The following is a 14,630-nucleotide window of genomic DNA, read 5'->3' as shown; positions in this document are numbered from 1 at the left end:
AATGAGGTGATTGTGATTTTTAGTCAAGCCTCTCCAATTGGAGTAACTGATTTTGGTATGACACATTTTTCACAAGATAACAACTAGTTTATCAGTCTTGCTAATAAAGAAAAGGTTAAGTTAAGACTTGTCTAAACTTGTGATTGCGAATTCTCTAATTAGTCATCCTACAAAAAATAAACTTCTGCATGTGTGATCTTGGTTTTGCACATGCAATTGAGACCTCAAAGTAGCACACCCAATTCTTCCTACACACTCCAAAATGACAAGACTGGTTTATACTACAATACACACTGTCTTTCAAAAAGATAATTGAAAAACCAGGGGAAAATGCCACCCTAAACACATCTATAGTCATAATTATAACAGTTATCCAAGTAAATTTTATTACTTTATGCTAGAAGTTGGAAAACGAAACGCGAAAGAACGATGCATATCTTAGAATTATCTTTTTAAGAAAATCATTACCTACTGTATGTATTTTTCTTAAGCATGCATGTACAAAAATATATATATAGTATCTAAATGTCCCTTTAATACATTGTTATAAAACATTATATGCTGTAACCTCAGAAATTACAATTTAGATTCAGTTTATTTGATAGAACTATAATAAACAGTAAGTAAGAAAAAAATTTTGTTTCAAAAAGGTGTTACTTTTGTCTACATCGTTTCTTCTTTTCTTCTGTCTTATATTCTACTGTAAGGCCACAACTCTTCTGAACCGTATTGGATAACAGGCTTTTCATATCTTCCAAAGACTTCAGGAATTTTTTCATAACCACAATATTACCCTCCGTCAAATACGATAATCCTTTAAGTTCATCTAAAATCTCCCTACTAGCTGGACCATATGAATTTTGAACAGCTTGTTTCTTAAGAACAGGTTCGTGTACTTCTTCTTCAACATTTTCTGTATAACATGTTTCACCATGATCCAATATATTATATTCGCCGACAGTTGTTTCATATGTATCTTCATAATTATTTCCATCTTTTAATGGTAAATAACCATACTTTTGCCTAGCTGTATATATTTGGCTACGTATATTCTTTTCTTCTGGGTAAAATCTTTTGTTGCTTTTAGGTGGTAGATCCTTTCCATAAAACAACTCATTTTGTACAAAAGCATCCAAGTGCAATCGCATTTCACTAACACTTGTCACTCCAGCAAATACTAATTCATGAATTCTTTTAATGACCAAACTATCTATTGATTGACTAACGCCAGCAGCCTAAAAGTAAAATCCAATAATTTTTGTAATAGTAATTCTTAATAAAGACATGGTCATGATGCTTATGCATTTCCTACTCACTCTCCTGGCAAAAAACTTTCCTGCGCAAATATTTGTGTGTCTGAAGACAGTAGCAGAGCACTGTATTCTATAAAAAAATCTATCTTTATCTCTACAGTTACACTAAAAGGCGAAAGCAATTTAATTAGCTGTTCTACGGGCCCAATCAACAGCATTCTCCCAAAAAAAACTACAAAAGTTTTTAAGCTAAAAACATATGGCAATATATAAATTTTTGCATGTTTACTTATGATGATTTCCCAAAAGTATGCCTATAGTATTTTTAAAAAATATGAGAATATTTATTCTTTGTATGGTCAACTTTTAAAAATAAAAAGATTCAAGAATTATACAGGATCATTTTAAGGGAGCCTGAGGCATAAAATGATGTTTAAGTTGTTTAACAAGTTTTTTAAAATTTTTTTAAAAGCTCTTTTCGTTCTCAAGATATTTACATTTAAAGAATTTCAGATTTAATTATGCTGCATAAATTATGACGTCATATTTAAGTAATAGCATATTTTGATATTTTCTGTCATCAGTCATTTTAGACCTGTTAAGGGATGTGTATTCAAACTTTGTCAATGCATAGATTTTACAAAAGTGAATTGATTTACATAATTTTTTTTGCCAAAATGTTTGCTCGTCCCAGGCCTCTTATTTTTTAATTTTTTTTAAAATAAAATAAAAGCTATAGAAAATCTTCAACAATAATGGATTATTATAATTTTACGTCATGATTTCCATCACCCATTATTATCCTTGTACAGTACAAGGCTAATATTAAATATCACATTAGCAGTTACTTAATTTTTTTTAAATTTAATTTAATTTGAAAATTTGTGTCCCACAAGTAGTTACAATGTTTAATTAAAGACTTCTTCCTTTAGAGGTTAAAATTTCCAGCCGTGAACATTGCTGCAACTTGCATTATGTTTGTTTCTCACACCAAGACAGAATTTGCTGTGCTGCGTACAGGGGTAAACAAATTCTGTTACTTCATTATATTGTCCGGGTCTGTAAATTTGAATTTTTCAAGATAGCACGCTAAGATATAATTCTGTGCTTCAAGCTATATTTTTGTTTTTATAATTATTTATTTTGTCAACCGATCGCCCCAAAAAAATTAACCTTGTTGCCTATAGCAAACTAATTGAGTTCCCTTTACCTAACAAAATGTAATGATAAAAGCTTATAATATGCTACCAAGATGGATAGTTGCAGTACAAAACTTGAAAATTGATATTTTCACCACAAATCTGTTTAAGAAAAATAGTATAGCTAAATTTTTAAACCACAAATTTTTTACATGTTTACATTTGTAAACATTTTCACATATGCTGCCATCTTTTGTTCTGAAAAGCCTGTTGTATAGATTATTTTCCAACGCTGGAAATATAATGACAAAAAAGCTGTAAATCCTAAACTGTAATGATCAGCATGAATCATTAGGTTTGTTTGCATTAATTATTTTTCACACTTATTTATCACTACACCTTCGAGTTGGAATAGTAAATTTACTTCATTTACTATATTTTTGACCTCAATGTTGGTTCCCAAGGAAAAGCTATTTTGACTTCAGAAATATATAAGCAAAAAATACCTTTTATTGTTCACAATTTATTGCTTACACTTTTTTTGAACTAATGACTCAATTTTCTAATCACACAAATCTTTATAAAAACTACTAGTTATTACAATTACACTTCTAAATTATTGATTGGTGACAAATTTAAAGCCCTGTTTTAACTAAAAAAAAACAAACATTTTACCTCTCCTAGTTCATGATTAACATGAGATGATAAATCTGGCAACGTTATAATGAATTTCGTGATCATGTTTGTTATGTTTCCCCCTTCAAAAGCAAGTCTCACCTTCCTTGACATATCGTTTTTTTTCCATTTAGTATTTTCATCTATCTGGAAGAAAAAACAATAATATTAATACTTATAAGTTGATTGTTACTGCATTTGATTATTTTTTTTGTCATTTTTTACAATGGTGCAGATTGGAAATATTAATTTCTTACACTTTCAAGCACACTAAGACTTCGGATCTTAAGTTAGTTAGAAATTATCCATCTTTTTAGATTAGAACACAACTTTTTAGACATTTAAAAAAACACAAACAATTTTTTATTGTTTCTGAAAAAAGAGAAAAACTTCATTCTAACACCTGTTTGAATCTCAAATTTACTACAATTCAAGCCGTACCTTGAATTGGGGAAATAGAATAATTTCTTTTAGCTTTATTTGTGCGCCACAGCCAACCTTTTTTGTAGTGATATATTTTCTTTTGCAATTGCCAACCTTAAAAGGAAATGCATTTAGAGGTTGATATCAGACATAAAACTAGCTAATTACAGTATTGAAATGAGGACAGTATTGAATTGTGGGTACTGAAAGCTGCGATCTTTGACTTACAGACTTGCAATAGGTATCATAACAAATCTATGGTGTTATTTTTCAAGTCTTTTTGTTTTTATATAAGTAAAATTTCCAAAATATGTTAGTGTGCTTGTGACTGCTTGTTTGTATTTTGTCTTGAAATGGTGGCTTTATCATTATGGGCTAACGCTCACCTGTGTGTTATCATGTAACACTTATATAAGGGAAAAGACATTCTCAAAATACACACATTGAAAATAAATAAATTAGCAAGCAAGCAAAGCATAGCAAGCACAGCAAATAAAAAGTGTATGATCACCCAAAACTCTGAGCAAACAATCAATATTTACATCAAGATTCAAATGCATCATTTTAAAGAATTATAAATAACTTGTTGTTAAAATTAAATTGTGACAAAATGGGAATTTTTTTGTAATATGCCTTCTTCTCGCCAATGGTTAAACTAAATTTTATTTTTTATCTATTTTCAAAATATTTTTTTATAAAGTAAAATAAAGGTAAGTTGATATTTTCAATGAAAGTTTAAAAAAATTTATTCCACTTCCTTGATTTCGTTTAAAATTCAGGGTTTAGCCAAAGCAAAAAATATTACATTTCGCAAAAAAAAGTAAATAAACATAAATTACTTCTATTATTAAATTCACGTTTGAAGAAGAATGTGATAAGGTTTTGCCATTCTTGGACGTTTGCGTCATGCGTGAAGGTGATTCTTTTGTCACCAACGTATATAGGAAACCAACATTTAGTGGAGTTTATACTAACTTTTCTAGTGTCATACCCATGGAATATAAACACGGCTTGATTTTTTCTTTACTTTATCGTTGTTACCATCTGTGTTCAGATCTTAATAAATTTCATGTAGAAATATCTCAGTTGAAGACTATTCTTGGAAGGAATGGATACCCTTCAAAGGTTTTTGAATTCTGTCTCAGAATTTTCAAGAGCAGAAATTACGAACCGAAGGAACAAGTGTCCCTTGCTCCTAAGAAAGAGTTAGTCCTTGTTTTACCTTTTTTAGGAAAGATTACCTTACAATTAGAACACGTTTGCACCGTTTGTTTAAGCAGAAACTGGCACATTGTAATGTTAAACTTATATTTTTTTCTAAGAGGAGGCTACGTAGCTGCTTTGCCTTTAAGGACAGAATACCCGAATCGTTACGCTCCGGACTCGTTTACTGTTTTAAGTGTAGTGGCTGCAACGCCACTTATTATGGCAAAACAAAACGCCATTTTAAAGTCCGTATGTCTGAGCATTTAGGTATTTCTGCACTTACAAGTAAACGCGTTAAACTTGGTCCCCAGGCCAGTGCAGTTCTCGAACATTTAATGTTTTGTAATTACTCTCCAGCATCGTTTCACAACTTCTCAGTACTTGCGGAAGCGTCTAAAGATTTTAAACTTACTCTGATGGAGAGCTTATTAATTGAGCGTGACCGTCCCATTTTAAATAACACGGTAAAATCTATGCCTTTAGAATTATTATAATAGCTCTATTTTCTTCCTATTATATCCTATTATGTTTAGTATTTTATCTCTAACTTGTAAAATAAAATTTAGAAGCAGTGTGAACATGCCAACCTGGGCGTTGGCGAAAGCTTGCTGAAAGATATATTTGGATATGTCGTAGATTTTGTCGTTCTTATTTTTTAATAAATTACTTCTCAAATTTTAAGGAGAAACATTAAATTTTGACGCCATAATCAAAGTCAGTTTACTCCATCATGCAAATTTTTAATAAAGTAATACTGGTATATTATCAGTGCGTTTAATACATTGTCCCATTGAATACTCCTGTTTTTAATACCTTAAAATCCTGATCACTTACAGTATTTCTCTGCAATAATTCTAATTTTTTTGACAGCGAAAAAAATTGACTTGACCATTTATATAATTTTAAGTGCTAATCATGTATTTAATTCTATTTAGATCAATCTTAATTAATTGTGCATGCAATGCAATACAAATTTCCTGAAGCTGCATTATTTTCAGATTTGACAAGTTAATGAATTCATTAAAGAAACTTTCATATCTTTCTAACTGTTCATCAAGAGGCTGTGATGCTATCCATTCTCATCACAATTTTAAACTCTACACGAGACAGATATTAATTACAAACGCTATTAAAGAAAATATTCTTGAATGTGAATTGAAACAGGACATCAAATTTTTTGGTCTGTCTTTAAATTTTTATGCCTGTTTTTATTTACTTCCCATATCGAATGAATTCTTTAAGTTGTACAAGTCGTACTAAATGATTACCTTTTCTTGTTTATGCCTTCTTTTTTTACCATGCTGACAATCCAAAACTTTTGTACTAAGTATAAAGTAAGGCATACCAAAAAAATGTATATGGGTGTCAGACCAATACACTTTATGCTTCTTTTTAAATACATCTGAAACAAAAGTTCTTTATAAATTATAATTTTACTGGAACACACAGAATCTCATTCTTATCTTACTGAAACAGATCGTTTGGAAATCTAAGTTAACCATCTTATTTTTGTACAGCACTTGTATAAAATACTAGGTCGACTTAACCTATTCCACCTTTTCCAGCTACATTCACAACAACTTTAAAACTGTTAATTCTATAGCAGCAGAACCCTGAAGTCTTTGCAAACTACTCACCAGCATTTCCAAAACCAGCACAACTTGTGTATATTGAAAACTTCAATGTGTTTTCTATTTCATGCTGTTTTATTATTTCATGAACCTCAGTAATAGAATTTGCAACTAAGGAGTTTTCCTCAACACCAATAACCACATCTATAACTGAAAAGAGCAAACCTGATTTGAAACACTTGGTTTTGTCCTGAGCTATAAGTACATGTATTTAAAACACAACAAAAATAAAAAAAGTTTAAAAAATACCCTTTTCCTTATTAACATTTGTATCATCTGTGGCCACCGCAGCTTGTAATTCACCAGCTAAATTTGTCAAGCATGTATTTTCCTCCATCTTTTTCAGGTAAAAATAATATACTTAATTTGTTCTTTATGTTCACGCAATGATTTTTATTTTATTTTTATTTTAAATTTTTTTTAATGATTTTCTAAAAGTTTGACATATACTTTGCTATCTTTATACAAACGGCAGTTATGAATCATTTTAAACAAATGTCATACAAAATACTCTTAATTACAAATTATAAACAAATTTCATGCAAACCTTTAAAAAAAATTTTTAAAAAAGAATTTAAATGACACCATTCATTAAAACATAAAAAATACTGTACAAACTGCAAATAAATACAGTAAATTGCTATACAATCCTTTTTAAAACAAGACAAACTGTAAAAGCGTAACTTTAATGTAAACCCAGAAACAAACCAGATAGAAGATTGAGTTGATTGGGGACTGGAACCCAGAGGTAGACCAAGAAAGACATGGTTGGAGGTAATAACAGACTTAATGCAGCATTTGAGTTTATAGTAACACAGTGTAGATCAAATTAGAAGGTGATTACATGTGAACATGGATGCTAATAAGATGTTACTAGCACTTATTTAAAATTACTGTTTAAATACAGTTATTTTTACTGCTGTTGTAAATTAAATTTAATGTGTATATATACATATAATTAAGGGATCGCAATTGCGTTTGGTGATCTATTTTCACAAACTCGCAACATCAAAGTGAATAGAATACACAAATTCACAATCTGTTTCTTGTATTTTATACCTTGATATTTATTTTACTGATAATAAAATAGTTTTAAAGAAACAACTATCACAAAACGTGGTTTCTTTTTATTTTTTTATAAAAAGTTAATTAGTTTCACATGTTTTATACTTTGTGAAGTACAGACATTTTTCGTTCGTTAGTTCTTCTCCTCGTTATACCGTGTGTTTTTAAGATATTTTTTGTTTTTTAAGAAATGAAAAAAATATCAATAACAAATAAACTTTGTTTAATTACATATAATATAATAATAAATATATTTGCAAGCTAATTAATCCACTTTGTGCACTCTTCTGCTTTGGTGAATGACTTCGACAAAAATAAATAACAACAACAAAGCCAGTCTTAAAACTGTCCCAAAGTGGACAAAGAGTTTTGTTGCACATTTAACTGGACATGATGTCACCTGTTTGCTTTGCAAAGTTTGAGAATTAATTTGCTAAATTTTTGTATTGTTTCTTTTTTTTTTAAAAAACCTTTTTCACAACAATGTGACTTAGATTTAACCACAAATGTTTTTGATAAATTTCTTTTTCAATTCAACGTTAGATTCAATTCAAAGAAAAATTATGTATGTATGTGTCTCACACCCATCTCTCCAATAAACTGGTTGCCATACTGGCATGGGCGCATGTTTCACTCAAAGTAATCAGCATTGGTGATGGATAGTAAGGAACTCGTAGCATGGTTTTAAATGGTAAACTCCTATCTGACTAAGCTTTTTTTATTTACACCGATCGAGCATTTAGAACGTCAGCGTGTAGTGAATCGAGCCTACTTTAATTTTTCAGAAAAAAGGAAATATGAGGTTGATTTTTTTCTTAACTTAACTACAGGTCATGAAGCCTGAGAAAATTAAAGATGATATTTAGCCTGTCAGTATCTAAAAATGCATTGCATAGTGACTGCAGGGGTATATGTTACAATAAAGAGTAACGCCCTTTAGTCTAAAATAGCTGCAACACCATTGCAAAACTAAAAAATCGTGCAATAAGGACCCACACAAAAACGTAAAAAATATATAGCTAACATAATTTCTTTAATTACATATAATTTCTTAATCTTAATTTCAAGCCCACTACGAAAAGATAATTTACATACGAATTTACAGATTAGGCAACCTAAATAGCATTAATAATGGTCTATCATTGAGAAAACAAGACTTTTGACATACAAGGCCGGGTGTGATTAATAAACAGTCCACCACTAGGAAAGGTATGTTGGCTCATGCAGTTCTTGTTGATAGATTAAGTTGATGACATAAATTCTGTATGTTCAAGAGACAATGTTGGTGCTGTACTACAACCAGAAATAAAATGGATGTAAGCTTTTATGGGAAAGCCTTAAATTTTGTCGAAAATGTTGTTGAAAACCCCCTGCACCTTTTATGACATATGCAGCTTATCGGCACCCTGGTAAACAGGTCTTACATGAACTAGACATGTTAGAAAATAAAAATTTTTTTTTGTGAAATTGGCTCTCTTCACAGATCCTTCTTGTTAATTTCCTTTACTAAGTTCTAATCAGCTGTCAGATCTTTGACTAACAAAGAAAAAGATATATAATTGTGATTTGATGTTTGAAGCAACCAGGGAATAGAAGCCATATATTAGCACTGAAAGTATAACAGCATAGTTAAGTTGTGATTTGCTTATTAAATTTGAAGGTATTGAAAGTCATAAGAATACCTTTGTGTGACAAAATGGACTGATATTTACTTTGCTTCACCTAGCGTCCCAATCTTTTTTCCTGTCACAGATGCCAGAGCCTAAAGAGCTTACGTCTGGAAATGCAAACAACGGAATTTGTCTATAAAAAGCTAGCTCAGGTGAATTTTTAATAAAATTTCTGATTTTTTTGGATACCTTAAGGATAGTGTTAGTGTTAACCCTAACTGCGAAATTCTCTAAGAAGTCTTTCTTTTCTTGAAAGTAAAAACATCATGTGAAAGTCAAATAACAGTCCATTCCACTAGCTGAAAATGGTAACTTCCTAATCAAGCAGTACTTCCTGATAGGAAGGTTTTTCTATTTGCGTTATCTGTAACTTCCTCCATTGAGAAGTTTCATTAATTGGAGAATATCAAACTTCCCAATCTGGAAGTTATGCCACTATGTTGACCAAACTTCCCAATTGAGAAGCCTCAATAACATTAAAAATATTTTCCTCACATGCCTGTCTTAATTTAAATGAGAAAGGAAGTAAGCATTAGGCCACCATCAAAAATATGTTGTGTTCGCGTCCTGAAGACCTCGCAAAAATGAGTCAGTCCGGCGTATTTTATCCCGGATTTTTAGATTAGAGCAAGCAAATTCGTTCCCAGGGACAAGACAGCATTTTTCGCCGCCCTGTAAACTGTCAGTAGCCACAGAAGTGCCCTAAAGGAATTAATTTTGACCAAAATAAATTTACGCGAGTTTTTGTCAATTCTGCATAAATTAGTTCTGGAGAAAAAAAATTTATTTTTAAAAAATATTTCGCGAAATTTTTTCCCGTTTTTTTTCCGACTTACTGACTCAAGTTTTTAATACCAAAAGTTAGTCGGTCAGAGGACGCGAACACAACATATTTTTGATGAAGGCCTTATTAGCCATGAAGAATGGGAGACAAGGATTATATGAAAAACATACTAGGTAGTTGCACAACCTCTTTGTTGTTGTTTTTCGTGTTGTCCTCCGTGTTGTAGCGGGAATAGCTTGATAGTGACTTACGGCCATGGTAAAAAAAATTCACTTGGTGGTAAAACCAGGGTATTTTTTCAAGAGGCGCCGTAGAGAAGGGCCGTAGCGCCGTAGATTAGATGTGGCGCCGTAGATTAGTGGTTATAGCTCTTGTACTCTGTGCGGGAGACCGGGGTTTGATTCCTCTTGACGGCGATTCAACATGGGCGAGTGAATGTTACCATAGCCCCGGGTTAACCCAAGCCATGTAAGGGAAATTGGGAAGATGGCACACTGTGTGGGCCGTTGGATGTTGCCGGGAGTTGTCTAGTAGAGCGCGGGCTCTAATTGGGTCTGCGTAGCATTAAATACTCTAGGACTCTCCATCTACGCCATGGCCCCTCCTGGAAATAATAGACAGGGTATATCCCTCGATATTTGTGAGGCTAGCCATGTAAAATATGCACATCTATCTATCTAAAATATATTGCACAATGTTAACATCAAATGCGCACAAGCTGTTCCACGATTCTTAACCTCCCAATGGAGATATTACTTCCAAATAAGGCAATTAAAAAAACTTCCCAATGAGGAAGTATTGCTCGATTGGGAAGTTACTTCCATTTTGAAAGTGCAGCAAGTAACTTCCCTATCTAGCTAGCTAGCTGGTGGTCCAAAAAATGCGGGTAAATTGGCAGGTAGTTATGGCCTTAGTTTAGTGTGAAAAACTTCCTGTATTCCCAATTCCAATAGCCATATTAAATCTCTAAAACGACGAAACGATATACAATAAGACAAAATGATATACACAATATCATAAAAAATAACAAATCGAATAGTGATCAGAAAGAACCGCGCAGTTGTAAATCTTCCTTGCTCAATAATATTCCTTGTTCTACATGGAAGCAACTTCCGACTTTAGTAAATATCGTTCTGCACAATATACCAGCATAGCCATGACGTCACGCGAATATAATTTCGTGAGAACGAAAGTGATTAATTGTATTGAATGGGAGGCAATCTCCAAAATATTTAACTTACAGACCTTTTACCTATCAGGTTCTTGCACTCTTTACAGTTCCAATGCAATAACAACTACTATTAACCCTATAAGTGATGCAGAAAAGCAAACGAAATTATTATAAATAGCTGTAATTTTTGCTAAATGCACCTCAACCAGATCTATCATCTGACAATGAATATAAATAGTCTTTTTTTTTCATTTAGTTAGTGAATTTTCTAAGGACTAAAAATGAGGTATAGTTAGCAATACGACTCTTCACACAGTCGAATTTGAATGATCATTTGTACTGCTTTTGTTTCCTCCTTGCCAAAAGTGATTGACTGCTGGTTTTCTGTGATTTAAGGATTGGTTTTGGGATAGTGGTGGTTACTTGTTTAAGTTCTTATGAGTAAGTTTACCAAATTAAAAGAAGTGCTAAATAAGAGGAGAGAAATAAAATATCCCAAAAGTTTATGTGTTTACAATAAAACTTATTCAAAATCAAAAATCAAGTGTGATACCACCTTCCATACATTCTTCATCTAAATCATATAAATCAATAAACCATAAGAATCATAAGTGTAGCTATACGTCACACTACTAATCCACAAGGTAATTATTAATTGTTTTTTTTAATATTTTTAATAACAGGTTAATATTTTTAACAATTATGTGTCTGTCCTTCCCGAATTATGAACGTTCCCCAAATTATGTACGGCTTGCCTCGTTTATAAACAGGGCAGAAAATACATATTCTGGGCAACATAATCAGAACAGACCCACTTATGTACAACACTTAAAAATATTATTTGGCAGTTATGTATGACAGTTAAAAATATTATTCACTTATATAACAAACATAATCTGCGCAGGTCGCCTTATGTATGGCAGTCTAATATTATTTGAAACTTATAGAACAATCATAATCAGGGCAGGTCGGCTTATGTACAACACTTTATATTATTTCTCACTTATAGAACAAACATAATTGGGGCAGGCTGGCTTATGTGCGACACTTTTACGTCATTCTCACTTATAGAACAAACATAATCGGAGCCAACAAGCTTCTATATCAATTGTTATCACTTCTGGCAAGCAAATAGCTCTTGTGGCAAAGTTGTTGTTCTCAAATAAAACGAAATTTTGTAGGAACTAAATTTGGGATTCGCAAGTTTAATAACTTTTCACCAAACTTAATTCTTGCAAAACAAATAATTTGGTCATCCCCGAAATTCAATTTCCGGGGAAAATAAAAAAGAGTGAAAAAAGTGAAAATTAGTTACTTTAATGTATATTATGTTGAAATGTACTCACAAGAGGAGTTTATATTTTTAGTTATGCCTAGTTTTCAAGGATACAGTAACCCCCTGAGACACATACTCAGTATATTTAAAATATCCCCTCTGCTCGCTATATTAACCCTAGCAAATGTATATATTCTGAAAACCGAATAAATTACCTCTAGAATGATGATAAAATATTTTCATAAAAAAAATCCAAAAAGTAGAAAAAAAATTATATACAAAAATTCACCCTTCCAGTTCATTTTGTCGAACACTCCCCTCAGTAAAGTTTTTGTTCGTTGAAAAAAATATCATTGCGAAGCTCTTATTTAGCTCTAAAAAAACTTTGCTTTTTTTACTCGTGGTTCACGTGGTTCTAAAAATATAGCATATTTTGTGTCACAATAGCTCTTTTATGACAGATTTATCTATTTTAAACATGATAGATCAATAACTCGATATTTCCTCACTTTCTGTGTTAAAAAAGCAAAGTTTTGTAGCCAAAGATATAATTCTCCCAACAAACTTGTTTTCGTACAATTTCGACAAGATGGAGGCGAGTGTTCGACAAAAATATATACTGTTACGACTGAAAGTTTTATTTTTGAGAAAAAGCAAATCAAAGACCTTTTCTTTTACCTGCAAGAATCATGGTTACACCCACTTAAACGTTATGAATAATTAATAATTCATGAATATTTTATTTAAAATTAAAGGTAAAGTGTTTTCGCAGAACTTTGGGTCTAGTTATTGTTAAACAGACAACAGGATAACATAACATAACATAACAGGATAAAAACGAAAAAAATAAAGAAATAAATTAAAAAGGTATAGATGATAAATAATAATATATTTGTATAGATTAGAAAGTGTCAATGTTTCCTATGTTATATATATGTAGGGATGCAATTTTTTATTCGTTCTGCACAACTCTCTTTAATTATTATACAGATTAAATATATTTAAGAAATTTTTAACTTTGAGCACACTATTGAAAACACTAAAAGATAAAGAAGATTTTTCTTCATTTTATCACTCTTAACAATAAATATTTTTGATTCTTTTTTAAAAAATATCAGGAAATTATGCCAAGGAATTAAAATTAAAAAAAATATTTTTTTTTAAAAAAAATGACCCTGAAGGGGGTTACCATATCCTTAATGGTTTTTTATCCTGCAGGGAAAAAAACACAAAATGAATCTTTCTATAACAATAATCTGTCAATGTTTCATTCACAAAAGTTTGAAAAAATGCCAATCACAGCCTGCCTGTCCATCCATTATATCAGCGTTCATAATCCAGTCACCATGACATAATAATTTAAGCAAGAAAATATGGGTATGCATACATAATCCAGCTCTTTTTTTAAAAAAAACAGGCCGTTTTCGCAATCTGGGTAGAACATGTCTACCTAAGCTAGGTGTTGTGCTATTTATATATGTCTCTTGATTACAGGGTAGTGGGTCCTAGGTCTCAGGTCACCATAAGATGTTAATTCATGATTTTTCCATATGCCTTAAACAGTTTTCAACAGATTTTTGCTGCCATGTTACATTTTTTCTGTATTCCTGTTAAAATAGTTGTTTCTGTGTTCATAACAATTATTTGGAGGGGGGGGGGCTGATTTCAGTGCCTACCCACTATTGTTGTTTAATATTTCAACAATTTGTTTAATTATTTGTTGAAATGAGTAAAGATTATGTTAAATTTGGGATTTGTAAAATATTTGTATACATATATAATTGCTTTATTTACTCACACTGATGTTACAATATTTACTCAACTCAAAAAATTGATAGCCATAGCAACACATTTTCCAAAAAATTAATGGAAAATTAATGCGAAGTAAAAGTTAGGAACAGTAACAATGTATGTAACTATAAGTCGATAAAAATGAGTGGGAAAAAGTTGAAGATTGGAAGGGGTTGAAAAATTTATACATCCTGAATTGCTTTTGGCAAAGTTTAAACTAGGATTGTTTTGAAAACAATCATTACATTATTACAAGCTCGTGAGCTTGTATTAAAACGCAAATGTGTCCTAGAAGAATGGAAATTTTTGGCTTTCTGGGCACCGACACGGGAATAGTCGTGTGTTCGAATCTCATCTTGGTAACTATTTTTACTTTTGTTTTTCTTTTTACTATCTCGCCTGCGAGGATAGGTTTCCAACTCGTAATTGGTCCGAAAATTAAAACTGCTTTATTTTCGGCAAAACTTGGCACAGTTAACAAAAAAGTATGCTGAACATGATGGTGACATCAAAATTTTGATTTTTTGTCACCTAAATGCCGTTTAA

The 14,630-nt window shown here is 31.4% G+C and overlaps 1 protein-coding gene across 2 annotated transcripts; it reads right to left on the bottom strand.

The window, feature by feature from the left end:
• Positions 1–421: 421 nt before the first annotated feature.
• Positions 422–7,362, bottom strand: LOC130655006 (uncharacterized). 2 transcript variants are annotated; one of them, XM_057457709.1, is made up of 6 exons: positions 6,577–7,362; positions 6,334–6,477; positions 5,965–6,098; positions 3,509–3,604; positions 3,068–3,214; positions 422–1,235 (listed from the first exon to the last, which is right to left on the bottom strand). In XM_057457709.1, exons 1-6 carry the CDS (start codon positions 6,662–6,664, stop codon positions 654–656), a joined length of 1,191 nt encoding a protein of 396 aa, XP_057313692.1. In that variant the 5' UTR covers positions 6,665–7,362; the 3' UTR covers positions 422–653. The 2 variants fall into 2 exon arrangements, with proteins under 2 accessions (XP_057313692.1, XP_057313693.1); XM_057457710.1 differs by having other exon boundaries at positions 6,334–6,471; positions 6,577–7,354.
• Positions 7,363–14,630: the final 7,268 nt, after the last annotated feature.

This window comes from Hydractinia symbiolongicarpus, chromosome 8 (genome assembly GCF_029227915.1).
Source record: "Hydractinia symbiolongicarpus strain clone_291-10 chromosome 8, HSymV2.1, whole genome shotgun sequence".
Classification (NCBI taxonomy): Eukaryota; Metazoa; Cnidaria; class Hydrozoa; order Anthoathecata; family Hydractiniidae; genus Hydractinia; species Hydractinia symbiolongicarpus.
This window is presented reverse-complemented; position numbering and strand designations above follow the sequence as displayed.